The following is a 25,776-nucleotide window of genomic DNA, read 5'->3' as shown; positions in this document are numbered from 1 at the left end:
GCGAAGGGCACGGCGCACACACTGATGCTTTAAGTCCGCCTCTCTGGTGGCCACTTCTGAACCCCTTTCGATGATCTGATCTCCTCTGACTGATTCTCCCACCAAAAGCACAACCAGGATGATTCATTTTCAGAGATTGATACAAAGTTGCCCTTAATTTGTTCCCACCAGGTATCAGCTTTGGAGATAAATTATCCACTTAAATGTAACAGAACATCGCTGCAGCTAGGTTGCAACATTTACTCTTCACAAGTAAGGACTTTTCATCTCTTGTTTATAAAATATCCTTTTACAGGTTGATGTTCTGGCAACATTCAGCTGAGACCACAGCTTGCCTGTCTAAATATTTGACTACATAAGGATTCTAGCTACGATGGACAGTGCAAATACAACAGTGATACCAGGGCCAGCAGCATCTGATTTATCTGGCCAATACCATCACCCACATAAAACAAACCACTTAGTTGATCAGGGTTAAACACGGAGTTTGCTCTATATCAGACGTTTCACATGGTTTGTCTTTTGTTCTCACAATGGCACATAATTAGCAAAGTAGGTGACAGGTTTAGTGTGCTACTCCTAGAATACATTCCTGATTTTCATGCAGATTCTCGTGGCTTAAATATGCTCTGGAAAAGGAAAGCTTTGTCACAGTCACAGTAAAGTCATACACTCCCACCTCCTCACAGCAAAACATTGTACAGCTTTCATTCCAGCCATCTCTTTTATGAGGAAATTTAAGTGTTTATCCTATTTCCCTCTTTGTGTGTTTTTTATTAGTCCTGTAAACTCCACAGAACTGCACTGCTGGGAGTATTGATCATTCTCCCTGGATCTGTTCGAGCTTTTAAATCTTGCTGTGACATCGCACCAGTTGCAACAACAACCAGCTCTCACCACCACCAAGCCAAGATGAAGGGTTTGTTTTCCCTGCTGACGTCCAGGATTGAGCCTCTGCCACGTCCTTCCACCAACTTCCCTGCAGCAGGAAGAACCCTAAACCAACCCCTCAAAAACCTCCGTGCAGAGGGTGCCCTGAATATTCACTTTGGCATTTACAGACGGAATTCACACGTTTCTCCAGCGCTGAACCCGTAGCTCCTGCTCTACTCCCATTCCGCAGGCACGGCTCGATCCGATCTCCTTAGGGAATTAATGGCCGGAGCAGGCACGGCAGCTGCCACCAGCCCGTTTGTCCCCCGCAGCAGCGACAGCTCCGGCCTCAGCCACACGGATCCAAGCGACAGGGGACAGATGGCACCGGCACTGCTTCCTGCGGGAGCCACGCTGCTCCGCAAAGCTGCTGCTCCCAGGAATCGGCCCGGCTCGGATGCCAAGGGATACTCCGAGAGTTCCCCCGGTTCAGCCCAGCTGAACCAACCACCCCACTGCTCCTTGTCCAGCCACAGGCTGGAAAATCATAGGAAATCAGTGATTTCCCTGCTCGTCCCTCTGTGGTGTGTCAGTGCAGAAAGAGAAATAAAAAAAAAGAGAAGAAAACTGGCCATTTTTCATCGTGTTCATGCTGTGATGTCTCCCCGTGACAACGCTGCTGATTTGTGCAATCGCTATTTCTGTCGCTAACAAAAGAAATAAAGGAGAGGGAACAAAGGGAAAATTGAGTAAGAGAGGGGGAAAAGCACCACCCTAGCGCTGGAAATATGATTCAAGTGTTAAAAAATGGAATCTGACTTATAAAGGGTACAAAACTGGCGACAACTGTGTTCTTTCATTTGTTGGAAAGACAGCTCTGGCACAGGGAGAAGAAATGAGACCTGGAAGTCCTGTTTGTTACAAAATTTAGGGGCTGATCTAGCTGTGAGACTAACAAGGAGAAAACAAATTTAAGTGCTGACCTGTAGTTCTAAAATTAGTTTCATTAAATGCATTTACTACGAGCAAATGCCTTTCTGATGACAGGAAAGCCAGGAAAAGACTCTGGAAAGCTGCATGTTCCTCACAGCACACATCACCCTCCAAAACTAGATTCCTGCTTGTCTGCTGGCAACAATGCTCTTTATAAATGTAATTATTTAGTGGGTTTTTATGGGCTTTTCTGTGTTATCCTAACATGAAGACCTTTGCAGCCCCTCAGTGTCAAAAAGCACCAGCACTGCTCTGAATCCCACAGAGCTGCCCATAGCCTTTACAAAAAGAACAAATGTTCAAGCGTTCACACAGAGCCATAGTTCTGCTAAATATAAGTGGAAGATTATCTTCCTGATCTTAAAGAAGCATCAGAATTGACAGTTATGTGACCACGTTTTTTTCCTAGCACACAAGCTGTATAAAAATAGTCTTTTCTCCTCAAACCAAGACTTTTATGCCTCACAGTGACATTTAAACCCTTTGTGCTACAGGGGCGTTTCATCGTGAATTTAGCACAGTTCTTGTGCTGTTTTTATCTTTAAAATGTGTTCACTAAAGCACTCAAAGATCACTCCATTGGACTCACACTGCACTTCCCCCAAGCATTCTCAGTCCCAGCTTCCCAAGCAATGGTCCATCTACACATCACCAGGCTTTCCAGGAAACCATTTCCAAGAGAAACTGGAATACAAAAACTTATTGAGAAATTCCTTTTTTTCATTACTTTAAAATGTACTTTAAAATTATTTTTCTCTTCTTGTAACCACCACTACCAACCACTGCTCAGACTGGAAATGATGAGAATCAACCTTTTACATATGAACCTTTTTCCTCAAATACTCATAAACAGGTTTTCAGTTCCATGGGTGCAAACCTACAGGAGTAATTTCCTTCAAGCATTCAGAGAACACAAGACCAGGGTCTGTGCAATGCTCACATCAGCCCTGATGTGACAAAGCCACAGTGGAGGGAGACCACTCCAAGGTCTCTGAGTTGACCCTTACCTGCATGACCATGATGTTAAAAAGTGCACAAAACTATAAAGATGGGGCTTTTAAGTCACTGAGAGAGAGATAGATAGTAAAAAAAATATTTTCACAGATCTGAGCCTCAGGCTTTTGATTTCAAATTCACCAGTAGCTGATAGGTTTCAAAGTGTTCATGCTGCTCTAGATGACTTAGGGATGAAGTGGTCTTAAGTAAAAAGTTACTAACCATTGTTAACATACAGGTATTTAGAGAATACTGCATTTAAAAATGGGCAGTGCCTTGATTTTTCCAAATCTAAACTTAAACCAACTTCAACAACAGCCTATAAAAAAACTGAAATACACATCAGCTACACCATCAGTACAGCAGAGTCCATCATGGTTTTAGTTTTGCAATTTTTAAAATTTAACATTTCAGCAAATTCAACCAGGCGGAAACCTTGGCACATGATACAGTGAATTTCTAACCCAGTTCTCCAGCAAAATCCTGGTTAATCCCGTCCCAATCCCTTTATTCTCACCCCGTGTTTAGCATTAGTTTTTATTTTTGCCAGCTGACACTTAGTTTGTTCATACACCTGAGCAGAGTGTTTATTATCATACACCTGAGCAGAGTGTTTATTGCAAACAGCAAAAGGACAAATTCATGAAAACAACCAACTAACGTCACCCCCCACTCTCTAAGCATCCACAGCCCTGGGAGCAATGGAAGTGCAGTCCTACAGAGCAGAACCTATACAGGCTAAATTCTTCATGAACACTTGATTTCACCTGAAAGAATGCTTTTATTCCCAACTTCAGGGCTGTAAGCGATGGAAGCCACACATGCTGTAAAAAGCTGCCTGGAAACACAGCGAGGAATTCTTGCTTCACCAGGAGAACAAGAGCATCCACGTAAACTTTGCTTCCCTTGAACAGAAATGAGACTCAGCAGACACAAACAGCACAGTTTGTGGCTAAAGTCTAGGAATGAACATCCTGTATTCTGATGATTAAGATATTAAAGTGATCTTTAACCTTTAACTGAAGAAACACCTCAGGAACAGGACCAAGAAGCTAAAGTATCCTGAATTTTAGCACCTTCTTAGCTATGCCAATCACAGGAAGTTGTGAAATACTCTCCCTTTCTTGCTTCCACAGGATTTGTGGGGAGTAGGTGGTATTAACTTTTCATTAACAGGAAAAGCACGGAGAGTGCTCCCAAATCTACCCGGGAGACTGAGATTACTGAGTGCAGAGATTACTGTTTGCACTTTTGGGCACCACAATATAAGGAGGATAGAAAGTTAATAGAAAGTGTCCAAAGGAGGCACCAAGGAGCCTCCAGCAGCAAACCATGCCCACATTAACAGCTGAGATTCTTTTCTGCATCTCTTCCATCCTAATTGTTATCACAGGCATCCAATTGCAACAGCGATTCCTTATCAATACAGACCTGACAGCTGCAGATGAGAGTTTACAGATCCCACCAGCCTAGGGCATTAACTCCCCTCCACAGTGTCATTTTAAGGTTATTAGAAGTGCTCAGGTGACTAATTCATGCTTTCAGGCAGCCACAGATTAAGTCAGGAATTCTCTGTGTCAATGCTGCGAACTCAGGAGAAGCAAGTGGAACAAAAAGAGCAAAAAAGCAAGGTAAATTACCTAATTTGGCACACTTTTGGTTGCAAAATGTCAGCTGCTGGAAATTGTTCAAGCCCTCAGACAAACACTTCCTCTGAAATACTGCTTAGGAACTGTCATCTCAGTGCCAGCACTGCCTTGCTCATTTCCAGAAATCTGCCTAAAACCTGGATGTTTGTGTTCAGAGAATTGTTACTAATTTAAGAGGTCTCCGCCTAGTGCCTCAAACGGTCTAATTCTTTTAATTTCTAAAGTGCTAGCAACAGCAGAGGTATTTTTCCATGTGCTCAGATATTTTTACAGCCTTATTTTTGGTGTGGTGAGCTGTTTGAGGATTTATGTGCAACCTATGGCAGAGGAAAAGGAAAATATGCTGCACCATATACTCCCAGTAAGCTTTGGATGCCATCCTTCATATATTTAGATTCAGGCAGAAGCAACTTTACCTGAAGCTGAGGCTAAAAATTAGGTCTTATTAACAAATCTGAGTTATTTTTCTTATTTCTGTTTTGACTCTGCTTCCTTATTTCTGTTTTAAAAGAAGTTCTGAGATTTCAGATGGAATTTGCCTTAAAATAATTCCACTCTGTATTTCCTTTGTCGTATTTGTCTTGGCAAGAGGTTGAAGGATAGGACATCGAGTTTCTACATCAATATCTGAGTAAATCCAGAGATTCCAGAAAAAAAGAATTACTTTCCACAGCAGGAAAATCCCAAATGGCAAGCCACTATCATCATGACTTTTGGTGGGGAGGGGAGGAAAAATAAGAAAAAATTAAAACCAAATGACAGCAACCCCCCAGTGAGTTCACTACAAAATAAATTTTGCAGATTACGAGCTCGTTTTCATATCCAGCTTTCATGTGCAACCTGATAGACTGGACAACTCATGGCATCCATAGTGCATCCACAGGGATGATGAGCTGCTCTCTGCGATGGACTGAGCTCTGTGCAGATGGAGCTCATTAAAATAAGCACTGTGACAAAAAGGAAACCATTCACACGAGAGCAGAGGGCTGCAGCTGTCGACCAACTCCAAATAACTCCCATAACTCCCTCATGTAACACAGCCCTTCCTTATTTGTGCTTCTCTTCCTGGGAATGACTCTGGGGAAGATTCTCTCATCCTTCCCATCCAATGGGAAAAAGGGTAAGGGAAGTAGATTCAAGCTGAACTTACCTTTCAAGCCTTCAAAAATCCAAGCAGAGATTGGTGATATTAGTGTTGACCAGCCTTAAATTATCCAATATAATTACTAATTTTGATGCACAAGGTATGTAAACAAAACTATCTCCTCAAACTAGAAGTATCAACAAAATCCCTGCCAGACAGCTGCCACTTTCTCTGTGAGGTCTTGTTTGTAAATCACAGCTCTGCTAGGGCCTATTAGTCCCCACCAACACAGCCACTTAATCTTTATTTCCCTAACATGTAATTTCCCTTAATTATATTTGGAGAATATTTATGAGGTTATTAAAGTTAATTGTAAGACTCAGAGAGGTCTTTAGCCATAATTACCAGTACAAATCAAAGCTCTGAGCAATTTTTTGATTTTTTTTTTTTAAAGAATCAATTTGATCATCTGTAATTCTGAACTGCTCAGGAAGATAGAACTGCTTCACTCAGTACAATGAGCAGCTGATAAACTGATAAACATAAATATCTCTGTAGACAAGATTTAGCATCCAACTATGAGTCTGCAACAGCCCTTTCAAAATTCACTTGGAGATACAAAATGGGCTTTTGAGGAAGTGTTGAAAAGAATTGATGCTCTCCTCTTAAGCTTTCATATCAATCTTTTTTACTTCCACGCCTGTTTGTAGTGCTGTGCTTCATAAATTTAAAATCAGGGATATATATAGGCTCAGACCTCGACTGGTATTTTGCAGCAATCAGGAAATCTGGTTTTGAGGTAAGGAGTGACACCTGGATGACTGTCCCAGTGGGAAAAGCAGACACTGCCACCTCTGAGGAGCAGAAATAGGGGGGACTTGGAGCTGCCAAGCTGGGAGAGCACAGGGAGGTGTCCAACAGATAGGCTGGCTCAGTCGTAGCTGTCACACACAGATTTCCTGCCCCTCAAACTCCACTCTCACACACCATATGGGAAGGTTAATATTGCATCTGCAGCATCTTCAGAGAACCCTGCACAGAATCTGAACAGCAACAAGTGTGACAAGTCCCTCCCCTTTTAGGTGTGCCAGTTCTTCAGCTCTCAGCTGTCATCTTCGATGTCTTTTTTGACAAAGCTTGGCTTCAGATGGCAAATGACTGCAACATAATCTTGTAAAAGAAATGAGCTAAGCTTTCAGCCCTCCTGCATGGGAGAAATCCTCAGCCACAGCCACAATGCAGAGCTCTCTGTATGAGGTTTTTTCACATTTTTACCAGAAGTAGGTGAACATGAGCACTCCCAGCCCCATTCAGGGCTGTCATTTGAAGCCCCCTTTGCTCACACACACTTCATTTGGTCGCTCTGAGGGTGGGAGGAACAGATGAAGGGATAGCTCTGCTCCTGAACTTTACCAGGATACTTTTCCAGCTCTTCTCCTCAAAAAGTTCTTTGAGGTTACTGCTAAGCAATCATGGTCTAACACTGCTGCAGCTACATTAAGAGAAGAGCCAGGATGCCAAAAATCTTGGATGTGAGGGAGTGACTCCAGTCCAAAAGCAGTGATGAAAGGTGCACTACATACAAAAGCAGCCAGAACTATTAAGAGTCTCTTGGCTTGTCCTGACTATTCTTTCACCTCATTCATAAGTCCTACTGATTCTCTTCTCCAGAATTAAATACTTAAAGTTACATGGTTTGAACTTGCCAAACTTTGGGGACACACAGACACAAATTCTCAAACTTGCACTGGAAAAAAGATGTACTAGAGGAGGAGAAGAACAGCCAAGCACAAAAGCTCATTTTCTCTAGATTCTGCTAGTAAATCAGCACCGCTTTTAAATACATCCTTGTCTTCTAGAAGCATCCTGAGACAGCATCCATTGCACCAGGGAGCTTTTACTGACAGAAAGAAGGTCCAGTGCAATTTCTGCTGAACTCAGGCTGTGGTTTCTGAAGTGCAATTCCACCCAATGTAATCATTTATAATAGATTTCAGATGCTAGAGACCAGCACTAGATTAAAACCATCCTGAAATGGAGATAGTGAAGGACTATCAACAGCCAGGTTACCCTTCCAATCAATTCATCTCAATAATCCCTCAATTCTGGTTTGCTACCTTGCCAAATCCAGGCAGGAAAAGACAGATCTTCTTCAAGAAACAAAAAAGAAAAAAAAGCATTTCCTGCAATGGTTTCACTAATACCCAAGATGCTGTATCCAAAAAAAGCTGCCAACGACCTCTAATCTGTTTCAGAATGGAATTGAAAGTTAGCCAGCAAGCAGAAAAGCTCTGTGACACCTGAACCACAGAGACTGAGACAGTTCACACTCTGACCTACTTCAGCCTGGAGAACTGCTCAGTACATTTCCAGCGCTGAGGCAAAATCCAAACTCCAAAGGAAGACAGAAAAAGGAAAGGACAGCAGTTTTCCTGCACTGTGCATTCCCTGAAAAGTTATTATTTTTGCTCCTCTAAGGGGTTAACTTTGCCATTTGGGTGCAAACGTGAGTCAGCAGCAGGGAGGGGAAGACAGAACCTTAGGGTGACACCATTCCAGAGCCAGCACTGCTTCACCTCTCCAAAAACAGGAAAAGTGAGGGAAGCAAGTGCTTGGGAATTAAGAAGGGAGCATAAAGATGCACCATAACTGGGTTCTGCTCTCATTCTTTACTGGTGCCCTGCATGAACACATAGGATCAGGTGCCCTTCCTTAATTATGGCACAGCTTCCAAGCAGCTGGTAAAATCAACACCAACACGTGCTTTCAAAGATATTTTAAGGTATAACAACACCTCTGTCCTTTTTCTCCTTCTTTTCTTCCCCCACAATCAATTCATTTTCCCTTTTTTCCACTTCTGACTAAGTGTTACAGGGCACAGTGTGGCATTTGACAGATTTTCCCAAAGTTCTCAGCCAGGATCACTCTGATCCTGGTTTGAATCCATGTCCAAGTGAGGGAAGTTCATTCTCCATTTCCATTCCAGCCATAGCCCTTTCCCCTGGAATTTCGAGCTAGGGTAGAAAAAGCCACCAGACAACAGAACAAACCAGGCTCTTGTTTTCTGCCCTTCACTTAAGAGTAACCAAAAAGAAGACTGAAACTTCTGGATATGATGAGCTTGGAACATTCCATAATGGAGACAGCTGATGCCAGCATGGGATGCACGCGAGTGAGAAAGCAGAACATTATCTTCTAAAAGCAGCAACATTAAATGGCATTCAAGCAAAACAAGTGCAGAGTGCTTTGACATCTGACTACCAAAGCATTCAGTGGCATTACCATAATTTTCTCTTATGCCCCTGAACTAGTCCATTTCTAAAATAAGCACTGACTGACCAACTTCTAGGAAGCTGTAAGTGTGTGGGGTTTGGGGGGTTTTTTTTCTGTCTTGGGATTTCATTTTTTATGCAGCATAATCTCACAGCACAAGCAACCCAGCAGGATGAGGAGATAAACCAACACAGTAAAATTCCTTGCTGTGCACAGATCCAGCCCCCACTTTGGATAGCTTTTATTTAAGAAAGACCTTTATGCTGGAAGTTTGATTTCATTTATTTTTTATGGGGAAAAAAAATGTATCACACTGAGCATTGCCAGCCATATAATCTTTCAGGGGACTCCATCTTCAATAAAACTTAGGAAAACACAAGGACACTTTGAAGCCAGCATCTCTATTGATTGAGTTGCACGGTGTCACACAGGGCAGTGGCACAGCCAGGCCCCTGAATGAACTCCTTTCAAGGACCACGGAATCACAGCACCTCATTAATGAAACAACACTCAGGAGCAGGAATCATGCATAAATAATTACTCCTGCTTCTCAGAGATAAAAAAAAAAAAAAGTTTGAATTCAGCAGAATTAAGACCAGCAGCTGATAAGTAAGAGCACAGAAGCTGGCCAAGAGCCACCACTTTAGGGAATAAAAATATTTATTGCTGACTCCCACCCTGCCTAAGTATTTTCATGTACTATAAAAATAGGACTGGTTTTAAAACTATTGTGCAAGAAAAACTATATCAAATAAATAACTAAGCATAGAAGATTATCAACTAGGCCCATTATGTTAAATTAAAAATCTCATTTCTGCACTTCCCAAGGTGTTCCCTGCACAATCAGGTCACCCTTCACAAAGAACCCCCTGAAACACTACAGAACTGGAAATTAAATCCATTTATACAGTTGTCCTGATTTGGCAGCATTGGGATGAATATTTCATCTCATTGCATCCCATACCTGCTTTCCTGTTGTACAACTGAGGCAAAAGCAAAATGAAGAGTGTGACAACAAATAAATCAATAAATCACATAACTGCTTTATTACCCCTTTTGGAAGCATGTACAATATTTTGAAGGAAACAATGCAATGTATGATGTTCATTATCTGCATTTCCCTTATTTGCCAGGGCACACTTTCCCTCTTTTCCCCAGTCTTCATCAGCTAGCAAATCCAGCCAGAGCAACCACTTACTGCATCTCAGATGGAATTCTGTCAAGCTTAGCACATTAAAGAGAGTACTAGAAGTGTGTTGCTTCTATATATAAACTGCCTGTCTGGTGCACAGTATGCCTGAATTATACAGCCTGCCTGACGCCAAATCCAAGCTCTCCTGGATGAGGGGGGTGAAAAAAAAATTCCCCTTTGGAGTTATTTTCAAAGCACCCCATAATTCTCAAGGAGCAGAGAGTCTTTGAAAAAAAAAAGCCATCACACCTAGCACTTACACTTCATTATTGAGTTTCTTTAAGTTTGCAAAGTCGTTTTAAAGAACATAATTCAAGGCAGTAGAAACAAAGATTTGAGGCCAGGAGCAGACAAAAGGCTGCAGGAGTGACAAAGCTGCACCACTGCTGCCATCAGAACTTATCAGCTGCTCCCTACCAGCATCTCACCTTTCCCCCAGGTGGCCTCTGTTTTCTTCCCCTCTGCCTCCCCATCCTTTTTTTTAAATATTAAAAATACATCCAAGAAACCATCATGCATTTACTCACGGAAGAGTTCTGTGTTTTATCCCACACAGGAATAACAACACTTAAGGTTTTCAGCAGTAACAGAACACAGGTATAACACAGTCACCTTTGATCAAATTTATAAAACTCTGCACACAGAAATAAAAACACCTGAGGTTTTCAACAGTAACAACACAGGTATAGCACAGGCATAACAAATGATCAAATTGATAAAACTCTGCAGGCCTTCCCAAGGTGACACTGAGACTTTTGGCTGCCAGACAGGATTTCCTGCCGTGCCCGTGGTGTCAGCTCGTGGAACTTCCTGAAGTCTAATGTAAAAAACACAAGTGAAATTAATTTTTCTAATGACTGCTGAAGGATTTTTAGCCTTCCAGTTCCCAGAACTCCTGTTCTCTGCTTCAGCACGTGTCTCTCCAGCATTTGGGCAGCACTGACTGCTCAGCACTCCTTACCCCAGGTGTCACACAGCATTTCTTTTAGAGTCTGTGACCAGACTGCATAATCAAACCATGGTACACAGACCCCACATTATCAGCTGCTATCAGCACTATTTAAACTGTCAAGGAGTTAAAATAATTTTTATTTTATCACTGCTAAACTCTTACTGTAACAGTTTTGATCCTCAATCCCACAGCTCATTGACAGCAGGAGAAAAATCAGTGTGTTGGAACACTCTTGTGGTAAGGCAGATGTCCAGAGCCTACTTCCAAAATTTAATATAAAAATGTCCAAACAAGGGATAATGCTGTAGAAGCCACTCAGAAATGTGGACACTCAATAGTGTTTGAGCACCCTTTAAAAAAATAAGTCCAAGACAACTTTTCAGTAGTGAAAAAGGTATTATCTGCACTCAGTGGCATTTTCCTTTCCCAGCCATGTATCTGAAAATAGATATTCTCCTTTTTCCTCATTTAAGAGCCTTTTGCCCTGAAAAGGATTGACCTAAAATTCAAGATATTTAAATAACAAACTACTATTTAGAGTTAAGTACTTTAGTAAGTGGGAGTTCAAAACAGTATCAGAACAAGGGGTTCCATCTCCTTTTGCACAGCACTTTCATTTCAAAAAGTGTTAAATACCTACAACTACATACGGCTAATAAACAAAAGTTTTTCCTCATGCCTTATAGGTATATTTCTAACTTCTCTCACAAAAAGGCAGGGAGACAAAACCCCTTCAAATAATTAATAATAAATAAATCCTTAGAGGCACATCCCTACCTGACCTCAAACAAATGAAAGACAAAACAAACTTTCACATGCAAACATTAAGATTCAAAACCGGAGATGACCTTTAGTGCACCCTTCCATGAGTGGAATGTTCTCATCGACAAGCAGATTTAATTAACTTTAGCTCTTTAGACTGATTAGAGTTAATAAAGCAATTTGTTAATAGACCATTTTATTATGTTTACAATGTGCTGTTTTGTTGGATATTGTGCAATGGTTACAAGCTGGTTTTGCACCCTTTCCAACTGCACTGATTTTACATGAAATCTAAAAGAAGGGCCCAGAGTCATCATGAGCACTGGAGAAGATCAGAAGTGCAGCATATAAAATATATTGCATGAGGGACCCTACAAGAGATGTCACCAGGGGTGATTGTTTTATTTTATATTTAAAACAAGCCATGTTTCAAATTTGCCATATGAGAGAAACTCCTGTAAAAAAAAAAAAAAATCACCATATACATGGGAATTATTGTAAAAACTGTGATTTTTAATGCCCCTCACTGCTAGACATTTCTGTTAAGCTCTGGACCACTTCTTTGTGTAACAAGTGTTTGGAGAGATCCAGGAATCCTTGCACCCATTCCATGGAAAGAATTACAAGGAATTCTTCAAACTGTACCACCTTCCTGCAGAGGGATTGTGCTTCTGGTTAATTTAGACATTCTGCTACAGGAAATAGCTCACAGCTCTCCCTCAGGCTACCCATATCCTCAAGGGAAAGCCAGAACATTTCAAACACAGGCTGAAAGTCTCCATTTGTAACATCCACCACGGGAATGCCACAACCTGCTTGACCAAATCCGATACAAGGGAAAGTGCCTAAATCCAGAGAAACCACCTTAAAAAAGCTGGGCTTTTCTTGTTAGTACAGCTGGATGCTGCAGAGGATGGATAAGAGCTTCCACTACACCATGCTGGACTTGATTTTCTGTCCTTCAAGCACAAATATCAAACTTCAAACATTTAGCAACGGCGCTGAAACCACGGCTCTCCAGGAGAGGAGCCAAGTCCTACACTCAGTTTGCAGAAAAAGCACACACAGGATACTTCACAGGGAACACATTTTTTAAAAAAATTCACACTTTTCCAGCAATTTTAAGAAACTTGTCAAAAAAATAAATTAAAATATATATATATATATATAAACCACACTGTCCTCTGTATCTCACTACTGCAATCAGCTCAGAAATTTGCCAGATGGTCTTACCTGACTGGTGGACAGGAGTTACCCTCTCATGCTGCCATCATTCCACAACCCTCTCCCTCCTGGGAAGAGGAATTCCCCGAGAGAGAGCCAGGACATGTCAAGAGAATTTGCCCAGAGTTCAGCAATGGTGCTGAACCACCCTTCAGCTGGGATTAGGGCTAAAAAAACAGCATTGTTTGAGAAACGATTGGACAGCTTTTGTGTGGGGGTGGGAGGGGATTACTGCCTCCAAACTGGGGCTGAGCAGTAATGGATTACCTGGAGAATCTGTGTCCTAACCCTCTCACTAACAAATTAATTCAGTTTGAAATGTGCTACCGGGCTACACACACCTTGTCTAGGGGTACAGCAAGAGTGACATTCATAGCTCTTTTACTGGGATTCTTGGAATGCACCAGCAGCCCAAGGCAGCTCCTTCCTTTGCCTGCTCCATTTTTCCCTAGCAGCCTTTACCAGCCAGCAGACAGAATTATAAATTGCATCCTCAGTTACACAATCTATTTAACACTCAAATTGTGCAGACTTGTAAGTTTAAGGTCAGGAGCAGCTGTGTTTGAAAAATGGCAAAGAAGCAACAAGTGAGAGAACGGGATAGGCCAGCAGCAAAAGCTTAGCCCTTGGAGAATCACATTCTATTAGAGGAAATGACAATGAAACCCCAATTCCCCTAAGGTTTTCTACCACTTCCTGAGGTGCAGCAAGGAAATCTTAGAAGGGCTATTCCTAAGGGGTTTATACCTGATTGACTTTTTTTGGGTGCACTGTATTGATTTTATAGTGGGAAGACTGAGAGAGGAGCCTTGTGCAGCCAGCAGCACAGGTAGAAGACCCAGAGAGGCATCTCTGGATAAATCAGATCTCTAAAAAGCTTGTTTCTGTTCTAACAGGTTCAGTCTCCCCTAAAAAAAAAAAAAAATGAGGCTAGGTTTTTGTAACAGCCCTGCAAACCCTTTCTGTCTAACCAATCTACAATTTTAGCATTAGAAAATGCTAAAATTGTAGATTGGTTAGACAGAAAGTTCTGGGTTACCTCTTGACTGAAAATTATTGCTCAGTTTGACAGGATGTGCTTATCCCATCAGTGATACAAAAGCATTTCACCAGCACATACAGAGAACTTCTCTTCACTTGCTCCAGTTCACCAAAAAATGATCCCCCCTCCCCCACCCAGGGTAATTAAACAAGAATGCACAAATATTCCTAAAAACACAGTGTAACCCTCTATAAATAAAGCAGTGACATTCTCTACATACACCAACATTATCTCTTGTATCCACAGTATTTCCCAGAGCCCCTGGATTCCTCCACAGTTCATGCAAAGGTTAGGTCACATCACTGTTCCAACACACTCATTTCACATTGGGGCAGATTTCAATTTCATATGCAAGAGACAATGGAGCAGCGTGACCTTTGGGTATCACAAAACACATCCCAAAAGCCCACTTTCATTTTCAACAGATGTTGGTTCAACCTATTTGTCAGTGTAAATCCTCTTAGAGCCCGGCAGCACATGCAGCAAAGGAAGCAAACCAAGACCAACACACACATTTTTTCATATGGGAGAACGGACATTTTAAGGAAAACAGCTTATGGGAAATGCACAGTTGCACAGCAAAGAAAGAGGGGTTGTAGACCATCCAAAAACTGGCTTGTTTCCTAAGAGCATATAAAGTTGTATCTACTATTTTCCTGGCAAGTCTGTTGAAAGAACTTCAAGTTTGCAATTAGAGAGAAACAAAAAATAAATACAAATTTAAAAGAACAAAAAACCCAAAGCAGTAGGCTGTTTCCTCTGTAGGCAACAGAAGCAAATACGATTTCGTGGTTTTGTGTGAAGACTGCAGCACTTTGGCACTGATAAAAACAGACATATCTCAACTATCTGACTCTGAAGCAACATGTGTTTTAAAAGGGAAAAAATGTGAAGCTACAAGAGTCTGATAGGAGACCAGAGCCCAGGGATTTTTCTGCATGTGAGGCACACCAAGAGCCTTTCCTTGCTCCCCTGTCATCCCAGCATGTTAGCTGATAAATGCTCCATAATTAGAAGACCCAAGTGGGGATGCCTGAAATCTATCTGACCTGAGGGAATGAGTTTAAAAACCTGACCCAGCTTTTAGCGTGCCAGATCCTCCTGTATTCCATTTCTGCCTACTGGAAAGGGCTGGCAAAGGCAGACACGAGAGACAGACTCAACTAAACATGGTATTCAGTGGGATTAGAGAAAGGTTATTTTGGGACGTAGGAAGTACTCAAAAGAGGAGGGCAAAGGGAAAAAAAGTAATATTAAATTTAAATCAGATGCTGGCGAAGGGAAAGGTCACAAGATATGCACAAGCAGAAACCAGGAGGGAAGAAATATCACTCCTTTACATTCCCTGTCTGAGCAGAGCATCTGTTGGACAGGGGAATGGTTTGCAGAGAACCATCAGTGGGACAGAGGCATCACCACTGCACTGCAGGCAATATTAACACACAAGTCACTGCCCAAACAGCTACACCAGCAAACACACAAATGAACTCCTTTTGTGGAACTCTCTTCCAGTAAACTCGGCCGTTCTGGGAGAGATAAATCAATCTGACACTAATTATATCCAAAAACTACAAGTAATGACATCATGTAGGAAAAGCCCAGCTCTATTTTTGAGGAAGCCAGTTGGAGATACCATCTTGCTATTTCTTTGACAGAAGTTTGGATACAAATTGAATATTCCAGTCTCATTCACCTAAACCTTCCAACAGCTAAAAGGAAAGGAAGGAAAGGAAACTGCAGCCCTGAGACCCAACTACTGTCTTTGCATTTCTTCACATGCCAAGGATAACAAGCAATCTCATACCTAATTACCAGCTATTACAAATAGGAACATGGCCACGGTGGTGCACCTGGCAATCACAGTGTACCAAAGCCTCAGATTTCTAGCACAGCAACACATAACACAAAAATAAAATCTAAATATTGTCTCCAGGAGCACGGGAGCTCACAAAGTGTTGGAGAAGCAGAAGGCACGCGGTGTTTTTGCAAGTCTAAAGTGAGGGTTAAGCTGTAAGACAGAAGAAACTCCACTCTTGCAGAGAAAAGCAGTGTGCAGGAAGGAGGGAAGAGAGGTGATAAACCAGCCAGGAGTAGAAGCAATAAGAAATACAGAGGCTTCTTCGTTCCTCACCACATCTGGGATGGGAACACAGCTCAGATTTGGCACTTTCAGATCACTCTCCTTGTCTCCAGCTCAACTCTGAGAAGCTGCAGGAGTGTTTAGGTGGATAAACCCGCAGTCCATGCCAAGCTGGCTCACAGGCACACAGAAGGGCAAGGCAGACGCCACCAAGCAAATCCGCCTCTCCTCTGATCACACCCAGGCTATTTCCTACTGAAAGCACTCCCCAAAGCAATCAACTTCCCAGCTCTAGGTCAGACATTTTTAATGAGCAATTAGCTCAGACACTCATTGTTCCTGGCATCAAACAGCATCTTAAGTCCTTAAATTAACAAAAGTTATTTCAATGTATTCAGTGAAACTTTCAAGTCAGAACTAGTCACTTGAAGTTTTAGACCAGAGCTGTGCCCTTTATGTTCAAGTATATCTAAACCCCAAAGCATCCCTCCTTCCTCAACCCAGAAATAGACAGTTTTGTTAAAACGTGCACATTTTTATGTCTGAAATGAAAACCAACATCTTTCCAAATGATTTGAAGACAAACACCTCTCCTTTCAGAATTCCACACCCTGCAGTAGCACACAGTGAATCAGAACTTCACTTACAGGAAAACATGAAGCATTGAGGGGGATGGAGGGACAGAGCACAGAACTGCAGGATGGATGCTCAAGTGCAAGTCAAGTCCATCTCAGGAGGACACTGCTTCATTTAGCCAGGAACCCACCCATTTCTGCCCCGTTTTTGGTTTAGGCACACATCCACATCCCAAAACAAGCAACGCTCAGTTTTGGAAACAGCAGCATTAGTCAGAGTTTGAGTCTTCTCCTCTCTCAACACTCAAAATTCTCACCTGGTTGGGCCAGAAAAGTGCTCCTAGCTCTGCTCACTGGGAAATGTTTCCCAGGCCTTGCCCTTCACACCTCATGCCGCTTAGCTAAGTTTGTTTAAAGGCAGAATGAGAAAACATCCAAATATTAATCGGAAATGCCTGTGGTGCTGAGGTCTAGGTGAGACACTTGGCAAACTCCCCCAGCGGGCAGCGTTCTGGCCATTCCTGCCAGCATCAAAGTGGTATTCCTGCCTTTTCCCAGACTTCTGTTCCCTCTCTGCAGACCCTCAAACCCGTGAGTTTTTAACAGCGTGAGCAGAACTTCCACATCTCCACAACAAAAATTAATTCAGCTACCTGAAGTCATTTGCACACTGCAAGCACTGCAGGGCTCTTCCTGCATAGCTAAAACCCTCACATGCCTTCCAATGAAGTACTGCTTTATTTAGTATTTATTGTGCCACACCAAGCTTTAATTTCAATAGATAAATCTTCTGCAGCCAGGCCTTTGAGAGCTGCCTTACATTTCTTGCGACCTACTGCTTCTACACCAAGCCTGCCCATAAGGATGCTTTCGAAATATATTTTTGCCTGATGTAATGCTCTCATTTCAGTGCACACACCAGTTTATTTTCCCAGCATTAGCCAGGAAAGTTCTTCAGCCTACTTCTTGCTCCATAACTAAAATAAGGTGAAGGAAAGGAGAGTTAAAGGCTACAAATGTCTTCTGACAAGAAGCCCTTAAGCACTTCCCTCACCTCTACGGTGTGGTGAAGCCCAAAAATCAGCTATTTTTCTACTCCATGCAAAGCCAGCTGTGTCACTGTGGATTCTACTGAAGTGACCACACACCTCCCCTTCTCTGGGCTTTAATATAAACCCTCAAAGTCACCTTTCTGAATGAAAATTTGGTTTGCTGCAGCTCCCTCACCCCCTCCCCCCCACACCCCACATTCCAATGGGCAGCTTCTCCCCAAAAAGTATTTCAGCACCAGCGAGACAACAGCTGATATTTCAGAGCTGCTATTTTAAGGATTGCCTACGAGTGCTCCAGTGTAGCTAGACAGATTCACTGCTCTTGGCAACCTGCTGACTTGACAGGAGGGACAAATACCTTGCTTCACAAGCCCAAAATACTACGTGGATTATGCTCCTTGCAAGGAAAGGATGAAAAAAAAAAACCCACCAAAAAACATCTCAGTGTTGAAAGCCTTGCAAGCACATTTGAGCTCCAACTTTATCCAGCAACAAGCCTGGAAAAACATCCTTCTAGATGAGGTAATGATTAGTGTTACATCCTGCAGCCAAGCTCAGCATCTGGGCTTACAAGGACAGAGGCTGGGCTTCCCATGCTGTTAATCCTACCAGTAGTCCCTTGCTTGACTGAAACAGGAATCACAGTTCCTAAACAGCTGCTTCCTCAGACAGCAAGAGAACAGCTGAAGGGGACTCAGGCCAGGCACGGACACAAAAAAAGGCAACTGATTATTTCAAGTTGAGAGGCAGATTGTAGGACAGGCTCCAGTCACCCATTTAACCAACATGAGATGGGTCTTCAGATTTTCATCTCACTTCTTTAAACTGCTCCTTCCCACATTTTCTTTGGGGGAGAGAGGCTGTAAAGTGATGCCAACACCATTTGTTGGATATATGGATGCAAAGCACTAGGGAAAAAGGAGAGTTTGATGAAGAGCATATTTGCCACATCAAATCATCTCAAATCTGGAACAATTCCCCACGCCCTACTGGCAAGCATCGCCTACAAAGTCCTCCTTCCTTCCTATATTTAGGTCAGCCGGGCTGAGTCAAGCCCTCCAAGAGCATCCCTTGCTTTCGTAACTTTCTGTTCTAGAACAGAAAAGCCAGACATGCTTTTCTCAGATCATTTGTTTGGATCATACATGAACACTCCTAAAGGCAGAAAGTAATGCAATAAAAAAATAAGTCAAGGCTGTTTCTAAGGGCTTCTCTTGGAACATCCAGCCAGCTTACAAAAGCCTTCACCCATCTGTAATGCCAAATACTGCTCAAAAAAGTTCCACCCCTACCCTACTGAGGCACCCAGATCTCACACATAGGGAATATATCCTAAGGGAGTATATCCTTAGGGAACACACTGCTTTAAATGCTCTGCTTTGCATAACAGTTCAATAAAGTTTGTGTGGCTTGTGTTCCCATTTACAAATAGCTACTCTGCTTGACTTAGCTTCAACTTGTACCAAATTGTTTCCATCTCTATTTACGGAAGTCACCCAAAGTGCTGTATAAAACAGAGTTTTCTCCCCCAAATTAACCCCTCAATTTAACAGATTCCACATTCAACCATCATAGCAATCTCTTCTGGTCTCTAAACTCCAATTTAGCCTGTTGAAGTTACTTAGTGCCTTCTTACTGTAACCATTAAACCTGGCTGGCTGGTTTCATTTGCATTTTGAGCTTTTTCTAATTAGCAACACTTTCTGCTCCTTCATAGCAGTGTAAGATCCTAATTTTTGAATCTCTAAGAATACAGGTCAATGCCCAAACTGATTACTTCAGTGAAATAATCAAATGCATGGTCCATAAATGGATCATGCTAGTTTTTAACAAAGTAATAATTATGTATGTACAAAGATGTAGGTGACATCTTGAAAGTGACATGAAGTGTACAAAGAGTGAAGGCACAGCCCTTGCAACATTACTTTCTTTAACAATAAAAAATAAATTATGCTGCTTGAATTACTAGTTTCAAATTAATTTATTACCTAAAGAGCTCTGCTCTGTAAAATGGTGGATGAAGAAGATTTCTAGCAGAGAGAGGACACACAGCAGGATCATTTTGCTGAACAGTGTAACACACATCTGCCTGCAAAAACTGTGGCAAAACAAGGTGTCAATTACATTCCTAATACAAACAAGAAATTGACCTTGTCCTTCCTCATTCAAGAAAATAAAAAACAGTAACTAATATTATCTGCCTAGAAGAAAAATATCTCGTTTACACAGCTCCTTGCTGGATTTGCAAAACCGCTGCCCACGTAACAATCATTACTGCGGCTAGCGGAGTGAAAGTTAGCAAAAAAAACCATTCCCTTGGAAACAGTGTCTCGAGCAATCACATCAAAGCCATCTAATCCAAGCAGGAAGGCAGCTCCTGGAAGGTTCAGCTGGGCAGGACTGCGCCTTCCCGAGCCGCACGCGCTCCGTCCGCACAGACGAGCGCGCAGCGCGCGGCCGCGGCTCCCGCCGGCTCTGCTGGCACAGACCTTGAGCAGTATCAAAGCGCTAGATTCTGCAAACACTGCTGGCATGCGCCCACCGAGGGGAATGAAAGAGCCCAAAAGTTTCCAGGGACCTAAACACGGAATGATCTGCTGCTGTCGAGGCCAGCCTGAAAGCGGAGAAGCCGATCATTGATCGGCCGCGCTGCCGCCCAGGAAAAAACAACTCAGCAGCACAAGGCAGGTGTGTGAACAGCAAATCCTGTGAGTGGCAGCCTGTGAGTCTGTTAGAAACTCAGAACACCCTGTTTCGTGTTAATTATATTTACATATTTGCCATCCGCTTAATTACCGCGCCTGTCAAACGCCGCAGCCGGATCTGGCGGTGCAGCACTACCCTTTCCTGATGGAAGGGATCTGCACCTTCTACCCCTGCTCTGAATGGCTCTAGACAAGGTGATAAACTACTTCAGAAAGTGCCTCAAACGTTAAAACTACTGCTGATTAACATGACTAATACTGCTACCAAACCCTTGTCACTACAAGATGCTCCGCTCTCACAATTTCCTTCCTCCTGCTCAGTTACTTCCCCTCACGATCGCTCTCGCTGCCCTCTTCACCACGCCAGGCTCTCTCCTGGGCTGTGCGAGACACAGAGCAAGACATCCCAGCTGCAAGTCCAAACAAATTTCATATTCAAATGGCAGGAGTTTCACAAAGTCCTCGCAAGTCTCGCTGCCTCATAGGAGCACATAGCAGTGAGAACAGTGGGTTTGCCAAAATAACCGCAAAATAAAAGGTACCTCTGTGATTCCGTCTAGTTTGGATGCTCTCTTGGGCTATCCCACATGGACATAGGGAAAATGAGACTCTAGCATCTCAAATAACAAGCCTCTGGCTTCTGGATAACAAAGGACCAAAGCCAAGAGAGGAGTGAAAATCTATGTGCAAAAGCAACGTGTCTGTGTCCCAGTTTTGCCTAAAAGGAAGAGCCAAAATATCAGTAACCCTCCCACCTTCTTAACATGGAGGCTCTCAACATCCTTTCTACGGAGAGACAAAAGGTTTAGTTGACATATTCTTGATCATACAGAAGGATTCATCTGGGATCCTTTGTGTGGAGAACAGGCAGTTAAATAACAAAACAATTAAAGAGCTCTGAGACAGAGTAATGCAAATAGATAAAATAATATGGGAAAATGCTGAACCTTGAACTTGGCAGTTCACAGTTTTAGCACTCAAGGGAAAAGATAAAAGACATGCTTGTGTTGGGCTTTTTCAGCAAATGGAGTTGTCCTTTAAACAAACCCCAGGAGAAGGAAGGGGGGAAAAAAAAGCCACAAACCACCACAATATTTGAGTCCTCAAACCATTACACAACGCAGTGAAAAGCAGACCTAAGATAAAGAAAAGAGAAAGTGGGAGAAAAACGTGCAACAGAAAAGAGCAGCTGGGCTCCTTGTTAGAGACTGATGTCTTCCTTGATCAAATGACAGCACAGCCAGGACACATTTGTGGAACTCAAACCCTCATCCCAAAACAATTCTTAGGATATTATCATGACTCTAACAGACAGCACAATCACTCTTACTTGCTATCTCATGTCCAGGACACGAGACATTCTTGTCCTCCTACCTCAAACTCCACCCTTGGGAATCTTCTCATCACCCCGCCACAAAAATCTGCCTTCAGAGAACACACTGCGTGAATCACTCAGACAAAACTCTGCTGGGTGTATTCCAAAGATGCTACAAACCACCAGAAAATGGTGCACAACAACTGGAAAGGCACTGGTGGTAATTAGGAGCACAATGTCACAGCTAACTCAACCTACCAGCCAGTGCCACCAAAAATAAGCCACAAATTAGCATTCACCCGATCCTGCTGCAGCTCTGAATCAGGAAAGGAAACCAAGAGAGAGACTGAAAAGTCTTCCAGAAGACAATTTATCTAGTAACCCATCTTGGGGTCACACCAACACCAGGTGGGCTGACACACATAACCCACGCTGGGGAAGAGGATGGCCACATTCAGCAGCAGCACTGGAGCAGTTTAGACACTGAATCACAGAATGGTTTGGGTTGGAAGGGACTCAGATCAACCCTGTGCCATGGGCAGGGACACCTTCCACCAGACCAGGTCCCTCAGAGCTCCATCCAACCTGACCTTGGAGACTTCCAGGGATGAGGCAGCCACAGCTTCTTGGGGCAACCTGTGCCAGGGCCTCCTCACCTTCACAGAGAATTTCTCCCTAATATCCCATCTAACCCTGGTCTTTTTCAGTCTGAATCCATTCCCCCAGGTCCTGTCCCTACATGCTCCTGTAAACTATCCCTCTCCATCTTTCTTGTAGGTTTCCTACTAGAGAAGAACCCCAGGGCTCCTTATCCCCTTTCCCCCATTGGAGGACTGCCACAGCAAGGATGGCTTTGTCAGATTTAGTAAACATAAAAACCAAACTCACATTATCTTGGTTACCACCGAACCAATTTAAGTGCACATAAGAAGAATAAGGAGGCAGGAAGCATCAGCAATCAGCTGGTTTAGAAGGTTAAAGTCACATTGAGCACAATGCAGCATCTGGTGGGCAGCAATATAAAAACCAGTTTCCAAGTTAGAGGGGTCACTTATGCCCACGCCCAGCATCACCTTGCAGCATTCTGGTTTTCATTTTTCACCCCCATCCCTGGAAGTGCTCCAGGCCAGCTTGGATGGGGCTCGGAGCAACCTGGTCCAGTGGAAGGTGTTTCACGGCAGGGAGCTTGGAAGGGGACGATCTGAGGGATCCCTTCCAACCCTAACCACGCTGTGATTTTATGATTTATACCTATCCGTAACACACCCGAGCGGCCTATTTTCAGTGCTGAACACCAATCCCAGTGGCTCTCAGCAGCAGCGGCCGGCGATGGACACCCCCTCCGGCGGGGCTGCAGCGGCGGGGCTCCGGCACCGCACGCCCTTCCCTCACGGAGCGCCGGAGCGGAGCCCGGGATGCTGCCACAGGCGGGGGTGAAGCAGGGTTTCCACCTCGCCCTTGAGCCGCCGCGGTGCCGGTGGCCGGGGGCGCCTGCGCGGCGCTCTGGGGAGCCCGTGGGGGAAGGCGAGGGGAGGAGGATGGAGAAAGGGGGATGCCGCCTCCCGCCGCTCACCTCGCGGGCGATCTGGTTGAGCGCATCGTCCTCCGCCGTCAGGCGTTCCCGGTTCGGCAGCCGCTTGCGTCCGGCGCCCGGCGTCCCCATGGCGGGGCGGTCCCGACCGGCCCGGCCCGGCCCGGTCCGGAGCGCAGCAGAACCCGGAGCCGCTGCCCGCCGGCCCCGAGCGACCCTCCCGCTCCCTCCGCCGCCTCCGCCGGCGCGGCCGTCACCGCCCCCCGCCCCGCGCATGCGCCGCCGCCCCTCGCCCTGAGGGGACGGGCCGCCTCACACCCGCCCGAAGCCGGGCTGGGGGTGCCCGCTCGCTGCCCTCGCATCTGAAACCGGGCTGGGGGTGCCCGCTCGCTGCCCTCGCATCTGAAACCGGGCTGGGGGTGCCCGCTCGCTGCCCTCGCATCTGAAACCGGGCTGGGGGTGCCCGCTCGCTGCCCTCGCACCGAACCCAGGCTGTGTTTGGGGCTCCCTGCCCGCTGCCCTCACACCGAACCCGGGCTGTGTTTGGGGTTCCGTAATCCCTGCCCTCGCTTCCGAAACTGGGAAGTGTTTGGGGCTCCCAAAATCGGGGTCTGTGTGGGACCTTGCTCACTGCCCTCACACCAGAAGTCGGGGTGCGTGTGGGATTCCTCCTCACTCCCATCACCACCCAAAATCGGGGGCTGTGTGGGGTCCCCTTCCTGCTCCACCAGCCTCACTGTGGACCAACCTCCTTCCCACTGGGGTGCCTGGGCTCCCTGCCAAGCTGTACGAAATTACAGAATCCCAGAATGGGTCAAGTTGGATGGGACCACAAAGGGTCACCTGGTCCAACCTCCCTGCTCCAGCAGGGTCATCCCAGAGCCCTGGCACAGGATTGTGTCCAGACAGCTCTGGAATATCCCCAGTGAGAGAGACTCCACAGCCTCTCTGGACACTCTGTTCACTGCTCCGTCACTGGCCAGGGACAAATTTCTGCCTCCTGCTCGGGTGGAACTCCTGGGCATCAGCATCTGCCATTGCTGGGCCCCATGGAGCAGAGCCTGGTCCATGCTCTGGAATATCCAGATACATAAATATCCATCCTTTGGATATTTATAAACGTTACAAAGGTCCCCTCTCAGCTGTGCCACCTCTTGAGCTCCTCCTTTCCTCCTCAGAGATGCTCCAAATCCCTTCATCACCTCTGCAGCCTCCGCTGGACCCCCTCCAGGAGCTCTGCCTCTCTTGTCCTGAGGAGCTCAGAACTGGACACAGTAAATTTACCACAAATCATGGAAATGGACATCAAAACCTTGCCAGCTGTAAAGCTGGGGGTTTCCTCTGCCCCAAATAGAGGGGGAGCAGGGCAGAAACAAGACTCCTTGTGCCCTGGCACCTTACACATCTTCAGAGCCCTATGGGGTCTCTTCAACAATGAATTTTCCTATTAAGTGTAAGTGGACATGATTAATTTTAGTTTCAAGTACATCAGTGCTTAATTAATTCACACTGACAAGGAACATGTATTTTCTGGGATTCCTGTCACAGCCCTTACACCTCAATTTTCACGCTAATTCCTTAAATATGAATTAAAGTGGCTCAACCTCACATTATTACATAGAAAGAGAAAAGGGCTACAAAACCAGAAAGCTGCTTTTAATCTTAATGATTTACTTTTACCATAAATTTAAACTTGATTGAGGTAAGAGGCAACACCTGCCCACTCAATATTTATTGGCGGTTTCCGTGTACAACACCTGAGATTTGAGTCATATCTCAGGCTGACTGGGTAGTGATACTGCATCAATGCTGCTCCTTGCACCTGGGACTGTTTATCTTTGCAAGAATCAAATGATTATTTTGTCAGCAGAAGGAGATGGATGAGTCCCCCACCTTGCCTGAGCAGCAGAACGTGCGTCACACCCTCAGATTTGGTATCAGGTTTACTCTGACCCCACACAAGTGGATTAAAAAGTTCCTGCTTTGCAAGGCAGCACAGGGGCTTTAAACTGAGCTCTCACCCTGGAGGCAAAGCTTTGCTGGGTCTGGTTTTCCTCGATATCCCTCAGGCTTCCCTTTTCCACCTCCCCAAGCCCTGGCTTAGCACTACCACCCCTTCAGGCTCTGCATAACTCATTCCCTGAGCCCTTATCCTCACATTTGCCCCTGCCCTTTGAGGAATTCTGGCTAGAGAGGCGGGGCAGTGCCTTATTTTTAGGTTCCTGTTACCCAGGGATTTTGGCCACCTGTGCAGCTGCATCACGGTATCCATGCAAGGAATTTCCCCGTTCAGGGGTGCAGTAGGATTTGCATCAGTGCTGTTTGCCTGCCTGGCTGAAAGCCTTGCAGAGCCTTGGGCTAGGCAGGTTTTTTTTGTCCAAAAACTGACTATTGAGGGGACAAAGGAAAGGCAGAAGGGAAGGGAAGGAAGAAATAGAGGGGAAATAGAAATCTGGGGGGGGGGGGGGGGGGGGTTTG

The 25,776-nt window shown here is 44.5% G+C and overlaps 1 protein-coding gene across 15 annotated transcripts in view; it reads right to left on the bottom strand.

Moving 5' to 3' along the window:
* The window catches only part of LRRFIP1 (LRR binding FLII interacting protein 1), a 101,949-nt gene extending 78,404 nt beyond the window's left edge, over positions 1–23,545 (bottom strand). For all 15 annotated transcript variants that reach the window (XM_041411741.1, XM_041411721.1, XM_041411734.1 and 12 more), the window contains exon 1: positions 23,341–23,545. In XM_041411741.1, coding sequence (XP_041267675.1) covers positions 23,341–23,430 — 90 coding nt within the window. In that variant the 5' untranslated portion in view covers positions 23,431–23,545. The remainder of the gene's footprint in view (positions 1–23,340) is intronic.
* Between the last annotated feature and the right edge of the window lie 2,231 nt (positions 23,546–25,776).

The sequence above is a fragment of the Onychostruthus taczanowskii genome, unplaced genomic scaffold (genome assembly GCF_017590055.1).
Source record: "Onychostruthus taczanowskii isolate IOZ18803 unplaced genomic scaffold, ASM1759005v1 scaffold37, whole genome shotgun sequence".
Taxonomy (NCBI): domain Eukaryota; kingdom Metazoa; phylum Chordata; class Aves; order Passeriformes; family Passeridae; genus Onychostruthus; species Onychostruthus taczanowskii.
The sequence above is the reverse complement of the archived record's forward strand: the minus strand, read 5'-3'. Positions and strand labels throughout refer to the sequence as shown.